Source organism: Lolium rigidum, chromosome 2 (assembly GCF_022539505.1).
Source record: "Lolium rigidum isolate FL_2022 chromosome 2, APGP_CSIRO_Lrig_0.1, whole genome shotgun sequence".
NCBI classification, from domain to species: domain Eukaryota; kingdom Viridiplantae; phylum Streptophyta; class Magnoliopsida; order Poales; family Poaceae; genus Lolium; species Lolium rigidum.
In genome coordinates this window covers 121858770-121869870 of record NC_061509.1, presented here as the reverse complement: position 1 = coordinate 121869870, position 11101 = coordinate 121858770, and the positions used below count along the sequence as shown (strand labels likewise).

General features: G+C 41.6%; 1 protein-coding gene across 7 annotated transcripts; it reads right to left on the bottom strand.

Moving 5' to 3' along the window:
• Positions 1–4577: 4577 nt before the first annotated feature.
• LOC124692292 lies at positions 4578–8998 on the bottom strand. 7 transcript variants are annotated; one of them, XR_006999457.1, is made up of 4 exons: positions 7980–8995; positions 6132–7467; positions 5130–5716; positions 4578–4955 (listed from the first exon to the last, which is right to left on the bottom strand). XR_006999457.1 is itself a non-coding variant. In XM_047225630.1 (4 exons), the coding sequence occupies exons 1-4, from the start codon at positions 8029–8031 to the stop codon at positions 5706–5708; spliced, it is 318 nt and encodes a 105-aa protein (XP_047081586.1). In that variant the 5' UTR covers positions 8032–8996; the 3' UTR covers positions 5372–5705. The 7 variants fall into 7 exon arrangements, 1 of the variants encoding a protein (XP_047081586.1); XR_006999462.1 differs by lacking the exon at positions 4578–4955 and having other exon boundaries at positions 5372–5716; positions 6132–6252; positions 6940–7467; positions 7980–8998; XR_006999461.1 differs by lacking the exon at positions 4578–4955 and having other exon boundaries at positions 5372–5716; positions 6132–6659; positions 6940–7467; positions 7980–8997.
• Positions 8999–11101: the final 2103 nt, after the last annotated feature.

Sequence of the window (11101 nt, the reverse complement as noted above, 5' to 3'; positions counted from 1 at the left end):
GCTGTTGTTCTACAAACCTCTGCTCTTGGAGGCCCAACACTGTCTACAGGAATAGAAGCGTGCGTAGACATCAATCATCCAACTGTTCCTTGAGTTCTTTCAACTCCTTAGGCCCCATCTTGTATGGTGCCTTAGCAATCAGAGCTGTTCCTGGAATTAGGTCGATAGTAAACTCTATCTCCCTATCTGGTGGCATTCCAGGTAATTCCTTAGGAAAAACATCCTGGAATTCATTAACTACAGGTATATCCTCCAGCTTTACTTCCTTCATGCTATTTGATGACCCACAAGTATAGGGGATCGCAACAGTCTTCGCGGGAAGTAAAAACCAATTTATTGATTCGACACAAGGGGAGACAAAGAATACTTGAAAGCCTTAACAGCGGAGTTGTCAATTCAGCTGCACCTGGAAACAGACTTGCTCGCAAGAGTTTATCAGTAGTAACAGTTTTATAGCAGTAGCAGTAGTGAAATAACAGCAGCAGAGTAACAAAGACATCAATAGTGATTATAGTAAACAACAGGATTAAAATACTGTAGGCACAGGGATGGATGAACGGGCGTTGCATGGATGAGAGAAACTCATGTAACAATCAAAGCAGGGCATTTGCAGATAATAATAAAACGGTATCCAAGTACTAATCAATCAATAGGCATGTGTTCCATATATAGTCGTACATGCTCGCAATGAGAAACTTGCACAACATCTTTTGTCCTACCAGCCGGTGGCAGCCGGGCATCTAGGGAAACTACTGGATATTAAGGTACTCCTTTTAATAGAGTACCGGAGCAAAGCATTAACACTTCGTGAACACATGTGATCCTCACATCACCGCCTTCCCTTCCGGTTGTCCCAATTTCTGTCACTTTGGGGCCTCGGGTTCCGGACAGCGACATGTGTATACAACTTGCAGGTAAGATCATAAACAACGAATATCTTCATGAATCAATAACATGTTCAGATCCGAGATCATGGCACTCGGGCCCTAGTGACAAGCATTAAGCATAACAAGTTGAAACAATATCATAAAAGTAACATCTACGGATACTAGGCACCATGCCCTAACAATCTTATGACTATTACATGACCAATCTCATCCAATCCCTACCATCCCCTTCAGCCTACAGCGGGGGAATTACTCACACATGGATGGGGGAAACATGGCTGGTCGATGGAGAGGCGTCGGTGATGATGATGGCGATGATCTCCTCCGATTCCCCGTCCCGGCGAGGTGCCAGAATGGAGTTTCTGGTCCCGAGACGGAGTTTCACGACGGTGGCGGCGTACTGGATGGTTTCTGGCGACTTCGACTTCTTCCTGTGCGTTTTTAGATCGAAACCCTTAAGTAGTCCAAAGGAGGGCGTCGGGGGCCAGCCGAGGGGGCCACACAATAGGGCGGCGCGCCCCCCTTGTTACGTCTCCGACGTATCGATAATTTCTTATGATCCATGCCATATTATTGATGATACCTACATGTTTTATGCACACTTTATGTCATATTCGTGCATTTTCTGGAACTAACCTATTAACAAGATGCCGAAGTGCCAGTTGCTGTTTTCTGCTGTTTTTGGTTTCAGAAATCCTAGTAACGAAATATTCTCGAATTGGACGAAATCAAGACCCAGGGGCCTATTTTGCCACGAACCTTCCGGAAGACCGAAGAGCATACGAAGTGGGCCACGAGGTGGCCAAACCACAAGGCGGCGCGGCCAAGGGGGCCCGCGCCGCCCTGTGGTGTGGGCCCCTCGTCGGCCCTCCGACTCTGCCCTTCCGCCTACTTAAAGCCTCCGTCGCGAAACCCCTGATGCGAAAAACCACGATACGGAAAACCTTACTGAGACGCCGCCGTCGCCAATCCCATCTCGGGGGATTCTGGAGATCTCCTCCGGCACCCTGCCGGAGAGGGGATTCATCTCCCGGAGGACTCTACACCGCCATGGTCGCCTCCGGAGTGATGAGTGAGTAGTTCACCCCTGGACTATGGGTCCATAGCGGTAGCTAGATGGTTGTCTTCTCCTCATTGTGCTTCATTGTTGGATCTTGTGAGCTGCCTAACATGATCAAGATCATCTATCCGTAATACTCTATGTTGTGTTTGTCGGGATCCGATGGATAGAGAATACCATGTTATGTTAATTATCAAGTTATTGCATATGTGTTGTTTATGATCTTGCATGCTCTCCGTTATTAGTAGAGGCTCCGGCCAAGTTTTTGCTCTTAACTCCAAGAGGGAGTATTTATGCTCGATAGTGGGTTCATGCCCGCATTGACACCGGGACAGGATGAGAAAGTTCTAAGGTTGTGTTGTGCCGTTGCCACTAGGGATAAAACATTGATGCTATGTCCGAGGATGTAGTTATTGATTACATTACGCACCATACTTAATGCAATTGTCTGTTGCTTTGCAACTTAATACCTGGAAGGGGTTCGGACGATAACCTCGAAGGTGGACTTTTTAGGCATAGATGCGGTTGGATGGCGGTCTATGTACTTTGTCGTAATGCCCAATTAAATCTCACTATACTTATCATGACATGTATGTGCATTGTTATGCCCTCTCTATTTGTCAATTGCCCGACTGTAATTTGTTCACCCAACATGCTTTTATCTTATGGGAGAGACACCTCTAGTGAATCGTGGACCCCGGTCCATTCTTTTAATACTCGAAATACAAATCTGTCTGCAATACTTGTTTCTATCGTTTTCTCTGCAAACAATCATCTTCCACACAATTCGGTTAATCCTTTGTTACAGCAAGCCGGTGAGATTGACAACCTCACTCGTTTCGTTGGGGCAAAGTACTTTGGTTGTGTTGTGCGGGTTCCACGTTGGCGCCGGAATCCCCGGTGTTGCGCCGCACTACATCCCGCCGCCATCAACCTTCAACGTGCTTCTTGGCTCCTCCTGGTTCGATAAACCTTGGTTTCTTTCCGAGGGAAAACTTGTTGCTGTGCGCATCATACCTTCCTCTTGGGGTTGCCCAACGAACGTGTGAAATACACGCCATCAAGCATATTTTCCGGCGCCGTTGCCGGGAGATCAAGACACGCCGCAAGGGGAGTCTCCACTTCTCAATCTCTTTACTTTGTTTTTGTCTTGCTTTATTTTATTTACTACTTTGTTTGCTGCATTATATCAAAACACAAAAAAATTAGTTGCTAGCTTTACTTTATTTACTGTCTTGTTTGCTATATTAAAAACAAAAAAAAATTTGTTTACTTGCATTTACTTTATCTAGTTTGCTTTATTTACTACTGCTAAAATGGCTACCCCTGAAAATACTAAGTTGTGTGACTTCACTAGCACAAATAATAATGATTTCTTATGCACACCTATTGCTCCACCTGCTACTACAGCGGAATTCTTTGAAATTAAACCTCGCTTTACTTAATCTTGTTATGCGAGAGCAATTTTCCGGTGTTAGTTCGATGATGCCGCTGCCCATCTCAATAATTTTGTTGAATTGTGTGAAATGCAAAAGTATAAAGATGTAGATGGTGACATTATAAAATTAAAATTGTTTCCTTTCTCATTAAGAGGAAGAGCTAAAGATTGGTTGCTATCTCTCGCCTAAGAATAGTATTGATTCATGGACTAAATGCAAGGATGCTTTTATTGGTAGATATTATCCCCCTGCTAAAATTATATCTTTGAGGAGTAGCATAATGAATTTTAAACAATTGGATAATGAACATGTTGCTCAAGCTTGGGAAAGAATGAAATCTTTGGTTAAAAATTGCCCAACCCATGGACTGACTACTTGGATGATCATCCAAACCTTCTATGCAGGACTAAATTTTTCTTCGCGGAATTTATTGGATTCAGCTGCTGGAGGTACCTTTATGTCCATCACTCTTGGTGAAGCAACAAAGATTCTTGATAATATGATGGTTAATTACTCCGAATGGCACACGGAAAGAGCTCCACAAGGTAAGAAGGTAAATTCTGTTGAAGAATCCTCTTCCTTGAATGATAAGGTTGATGCTATTATGTCTATGCTTGCGAATGATAGGACTAATGTTGATCCTAATAATGTTCCATTAGATTCATTGGTTGCCCAAGAAGAACATGTTGATGTAAACTTCATTAAAAATAATAATTTCAACAACAATGCTTATCGGAACACTTCTAGTAATAACTATAGGCCATATCCTTATAATAATGGTAACGGTTATGCTAATTCTTATGGGAATTCCTACAACAATAATAGGAATACACCCCTGGACTTGAAGCTATGCTTAAAGAATTTATTAGTACACAAACTGCCTTTAACAAATCTGTTGAGGAAAAGCTCAATAAAATTGATATTCTTGTTTCTAGAGTTGATAGTCTTGCCTCTGATGTTGATCTTTTGAAATCGAAAGTTATGCCTAATAGGGATATTGAAAATAAAATTGTTACTACAGCAAATGCCATCCAAGTTAGAATTAATGAGAATATAAGATTAACTAGATGGACAAGCGCGCTTCGCCGCGCCGGCTACACTGCGTCTGACATTGAGCCCTAGACCTCATGGGTTTGCAGATGCTTTGGCCTCGTCACTATTGGTGTTTTCTTTCGTTTTTCTTGTAATTATTAAAAGGGCTATTTATTGTCATCTAGGCAGGAGTGGTCTCTTTGTCCGGCATAACTGGCATGATTATTTTTGTGTATAGCTTTTTAGTTTAATAGGATAGGATTTCTTGGCAGTATGCTAGACACCTAATTGGATATTTGATATTTTAAATCATGTCAATTCAATAAACGTTCTGGTATGTTATTAGCAAATAATGTACCACTTCTTGTAGCTGAACCGGAACAACCAACCTTTCAAAAGCAAAGAACCATAAGGAGTACAAAGAGGCGGCTGTTCTCTTCCGTTGTCTGGAAGACATCATATATAGAGTTAGAAGACACCATAGGTACAACGTTGGCAGCATCACACGTTTTAAAGTCTCCAACACTTTGATGTCTCCTGTCATGTATAACATGATGGAAGACAAAATCAATGTGTTATTCCTGAGATACAAATAAATACCCAAATTTTATCACTTCTATTATCACAAAAAAGGACACAGCTATAGCTGCTACAATCATACGGACGATCTGGAGCAGCAGAAATCAATTTGTTCATGGGGAACAATCATACCAGCCAACCAGGTCAATGGAGTAGTCTCGGAGCATATTGCGAAAGAGGTGATGATACGGAAGTAGTACGGAGGCCAACGGAACCAAGATGGATAATAGTTAACAGTGAGGCCTTTGTTCCGTAATCCACACAGGATTGGGTGATCCCCGTCCCTTCAACCAATCCCCTTGGGGACCAAATCCAGACCACTGCATAATCCATGTTATGCATTCATCTAATCCCTGACAGTTATAGCACTGCGGTAAGATTGAACAGGAACTGCAAAACTGCTAGTAACAACACCAGCTAGGAGCAACTACAACAACTCGTTTCTACAAAAAGTTCAGCAGCATAATAAGTGCCACATATTGCTTTTGTGGCAGTCAGATCCAAACTTCAAATACAGTAAGTGACAGTAGAACATAAGGAATTTCAGAACATCTGGGATGACACGTTTGAAGTTCTGAACTATAAGTGGAATCAACACAAAATTCAGTCAAACCCAACGGATATACCAGATGTCAATAACGATGGTACCGACCTTCTCGCCATCCTTCATGAACACTAAGGTCAGGAATTGTCTCGATGTTGTATGTTTCAACCACATCCTGTAAGAAAATCCAATAGGAATCTGGTAAATGACAATGAAATTGAGGACTTTCAAAGAGAAATAAATAACCATTTCAGCACATATATGATAGGAATTATCAGAAGCATATGAACTGCTCAGCCTCAAAACAACCGCTATCACTACATATATGTATTTCATAATTTGCAAAAGGCTTAGAGAATATTAAATTAGTGTGTTATGATGATACCACAAGGGTAGAAAGTGAAACGTTGATGACAATTAACCGAGGACTACCAGGAAACAACTCTTCAAGTTAAAATTTTGATATACATAATAATAAATAAATAGACATCACAACCTGCAATGATAAAATTATAGCGATATGAGTTCAGCAAATGAAATCTCAAAAATAAAAAAGCAAGTTCAACGAACACTAATTCAGAGCATCTCACTTTGCAATCCCACGATAGATGTGGAAACTTCGATCCATGATTTGGAGTTGTGATGCCTTCGCTGCTGCCGGCTTAATGAACAGGCGTCCTGCCCGGTTCCCATCGGACGGGGCGATGCGTACTGCAGTATATCACAGAGGAGAATGGTCAACATTTGCAAAGTACTTGTTCAGGACACTTCATTCACTGTAGAAGAATAACAAAGCAAAATGACCAATTCATTGCCCATACATCCTCCGATGCATTATCCGATGCTTGGGTCGATTGACAACTTAAAATGTTATTGTAAAAAGGACATAGACAAACCTTGCTTTCCTTAATACTAATATAATAACATTAATAAACGATGAGATGAGATGAAATGAAAAGCCCTAGATGACACGAAACTAAGCTAGCAATGTCTGACCATTTATTTAGGCACAAACGTCAGATGATTCAGTCTGCCTCACGCACACACAATCAGCTACATGACCTGTGGTTGCTCTTGTTTACCTGTTCTTCTCTTGTAATTAGCTAGTGGTAGTTCACCTAAGAGGCAACATATGTATGTTTACATATTGACCAAACATCAATGAAATCAGTGTGTGTATCAATTCTTTCTGTCTTAGAATAAGAGTAGATACCACATATGCAAGGAAAATCTGGGTTACTGACTTTAAAATTGACTTTACTTTCTACAGCAGAGAAAAATCAATGCCACTTCTCCAATACTACACCTCTGGCTCCATCAATATTTGCAACACTACATTGCTCCTTGTGACATTAAATCTGTCGGCCTAAGAATACATCTGAGCTGGCAAGAACATACATAATAGATAAATAGATGAAGAAGATAAACATTGGCATCTCCTATTTGATCTGCACAAACAGAAAAGGGAGCATAAGAACAATGTGTTAAGCTTGCACATTCCATATTGTTTGTTATACAGATCGGGGAATTCAGATAGTATTTTTTGTGCACACATAAATATGATTTAATTACTACACATCCATATTAAAAATGACAATGTCTGTAGACTACACAACATCAGTCAACTTATTCACTCAGACTATACCAATCAAAATAAAAGATGTCATAACATGATTATATATGTGACAACCTTATTCGGGTCACCCTATACCAATCAACAAACTAAATGTGTTTTAGTGAACAGATGTGGCATCAATGGGGGTGAGAGATGCGAAGGGATGAAGTTACACGCCTCAGATTTGGCGTCGATACTGCTGCTGAGTTGGCCACCATAGGATGCGGCAGTTATCTCCAGCCGTGCTAGCAGGTGATCTGCGCCTCCAAGAGCACCAACACCGGCATCCGACTGAACACCGTCCCCCGAACCTGTCGCAGCAATTAAAGAATGGCGAGGGATTTCAACATCCGTAATCTTGTAAGATAATACTTTAACTGGAGCTTGAGGGGCATTCTTTAATTGCTACACATATACAACTAACAGTATTAGAGAATCTTAGCAGTTGGGGTTTTTCTTTCACTGCAAATAACCACTTTGAGTTTAGCAACACTGCTGCTTCCAAACCATCTAGAAAAATTGCACACTTAGATACTCTATGGAAAACTTGCAGCAACTTATACAATTTATATTTAAAGACTAACTTGAAACTACGAAAGTACGAAACAGATTGTTCAGTCCAAGGTCACTACACCAAACTACAAAACTGAACTTGCTATTGATTCTGAACTAAACTATATCCCTAGCATGCAGTAATACCGACCATCACTTATCAATAACAATGCTAGCGTATAGAATATCTCCAAAGAACTAAGAACTATAGACATGGAGTTGACAATCTCAGCGATGGCAAGTTGAATCAAAGGTCAATAACACAACCTACCTTGATACGTGGCATAACAACTGTGGCAGGTGTGCCCAGGGACAACGGACATAGCTGATGGCGACCCTCACCAGGCCAGCAGCGACAGAGCCTGGAAATTTAAGGCGACAGCGAGCTGGTATACTTCTATTGCAGGAAAAGGATTATGCACATATGCAAGAAATGAGATGCTTCACATCTAGCAATCATCTCTTGCTACTACGGAAAAACTGCAGAAAAAGAATACATTAGCAGTCTAATAACTATTCCCAATCATGCAGGGAGCACACTTTTACCATATGATTTTCCTAATAGAAGCTAGAAACCAGAAAATACATCAAAAAATGGGGAACAAAATAGAATTTGCAGCACATGAGAAACAATCATACCTGAAAATCCCTATGAAAGAAATACTATCTCTGCAATTTTAAAGTTCCAAGGCGCTGGATCAGTGCGGCAAAGAAATAGAGGAAGAACAACAGATGAAGAGCATGTATTTGGTGGTTGGCCGGCCTAAGGAGGAAGCGCCCATACTCATCGCTAGGGAAGGATGGGCAGGAAGATTTTACATAGAGCAGGCCAAGCGCCTCCCTCTCCCTAGCAGAGCTGCTCGTCCCCATGCCTCCTCTACAGAGGCTAATTCCGCGTCCCAAGACCCCCGCCTCGAGCAACGCCTCCAACCCTCCTCCTGACCCCGCGCCTCCCGCGGTGCCTTCTCAGCGTCGGCTCGTCCTCTTTTGCAACGAATCTACGGCCCCGACCCCCGCCTAGAGCAGTGCTTCCCTTAGCACAGAACATGACCTAGGGTTTGCGCCTTGCGGCAATTGGATAGGTGTGGGACGACTGCTTCCGAGGAGGAATAGGACGGGGAGAGGACACATGAGCTGCGGCGGCGAGCAGTGGGGCTGAGGAGGCTGGTGAGGTGATGGGATGGGGCTTCCGGCGGCATGGCTGCGGGAGTCGAGATGGAGAAGAAGGGCCGGGGCAGCGATGTGGGGGAGGAAGAGAGAGAAAGGTTAGATGAAATTGCACGTTGCTTTTTTCACCGGATGAACTGTTTGCCCAGTAACAATGCCACGGACTGACCAATATGTCAGTGAGATTAGAGATAAAATGTAGTGTACCGGTAACTTATTCTATCTACCAAAACGAACGTACCATACTGGCTTGGAGGCATAATCGTGCGGTCCAAAATGCGCGTGCGGGTAGTGCTTTCACCAGGCGGGTACAACAACAGCCTTATATCTTTTTAGTAATGGCTGAACTGCGTGCTAGGTGGGATAGAGAAGAAAATGAAAAACTAGCTAAAGAGAAAAATGTAGCTAAAGTTTGGACTATTACCACCACTAGCAATGCTAATGATTCACATGTTTCTGCACCTCCTACTATCAATGGTAAAATAATTGGTGTTGGCAATGCTTCTACTCCTAGTGCAAAGCGCGCAAAATTACCCGAAACTCGCTTAAGCTGCTGAAACCGCTTCGTGATAAAGCCGTTGAAATTTTTTCCAACCTTGGGGATGATAATCCCATTGCTTTAGATTGTAATGATTTAGATTTTGATGATTGCCACATCTCTCGAAGTTATAAAGTTCTTGCAAAAACTTGCTAAGAGTCCCAATGCTAGCGCTCAGAACTTGGCTTTCACAAAACATATTACAAATGCTCTCATAAAAGCTAGAGAAGAGAAACTAAAACTTGAAACTTCTATTCCTAGAAAGCTAGAGGATGGTTGGGAGCCCATCATTAAAATGAGAGTCAAAGATTTTGATTGTAATGCTTTATGTGATCTTGGTGCAAGTATTTCGTTATGCCTAAGAAAGTCTATGATATGCTTGACTTGCCACCATTGAAAAACTCGTTATCCGGATGTTAATCTCACTGATAATGCTAAAAAGAAACCTTTGGGGAGAGTTGATAATGTTCATATTATGGTTAACAATAACCTTGTCCCCGTTGATTTTGTTGTCTTGGATATTGAATGCAATGCATCTTGCCCCATTATATTGGGAAGACCTTTTCTTCGAACCGTTGGTGCTACTATTGATATGAAGGAAGGTAATATTAAATATCAATTTCCTTTCAAGAAAGGTATGGAACACTTCCCTAGAAAGAGAATGAAGTTACCTTATGATTCTATTATTAGAACAAATTATGATGTTAATGCTTCGTCTCTTGATGTTACTTGAGTTACACTTTCTGCGCCTAGCTGAAAGGCGTTAAAGAAAAGCGCTTATGGGAGACAACCCATGTTTTTACTACAGTATTTTTGTTTTATATTTGTGTCTTGGAAGTTGTTTACTACTGTAGCAACCTCTCCTTATCTTAGTTTTGAGTTTTGTTGTGCCAAGAAAAGTCTTTGATAGTAAAGTAAGTACTAGATTTGGATTGCTCACGCAGTTCCAGATTTCTTTGCTGTCACGAATCTGGGTCTACCTCCCTGTAGGTAGCTCAGAAAATTAAGCCAATTTACGTGCATGATCCTCAGATATGTACGCAACTTTCATTCAATTTGAGAATTTTCATTTGAGCAAGTCTGGTGGCCTAATAAAATCCATCTTTACGGACTGTTCTGTTTTGACAGATTCTGCCTTTTATTTCGCATTGCCTCTTTTGCTATGTTGGATGAATTTCTTTGATCCATTAATGTCCAGTAGCTTTATGCAATGTCCAGATGTGTTAAGAATGATTGTGTCACCTCTGAACATGTGAATTTTTATTATGCACTAACCCTCTAATGAGTTGTTTCGAGTTTGGTGTGGAGGAAGTTTTCAAGGATCAAGAGAGGAGTATGATGCAATATGATAAAGGAGAGTGAAAGCTCTAAGCTTGGGGATGCCCGGTGGTTCACCCCTGCATATTCTAAGAAGACTCAAGCGTCTAAGCTTGGGGATGCCCAAGGCATCCCCTTCTTCATCGACAACATTATCGGGTTCCTCCCACGAAACTATATTTTTATTCAGTCACATCTTATGCACTTTGCTTGGAGCGTCGGTTTGTTTTTGTTTTTTGTTTTGTTTGAATAAAATGGATCCTAGAATTCACTTTATGGGAGAGAGACACGCTCCGCTGTAGCATATGGACAAGTATGTCCTTAGGCTCTACTCATAGTATTCATGGCGAAGTTTCTTCTTCGTTAAATTG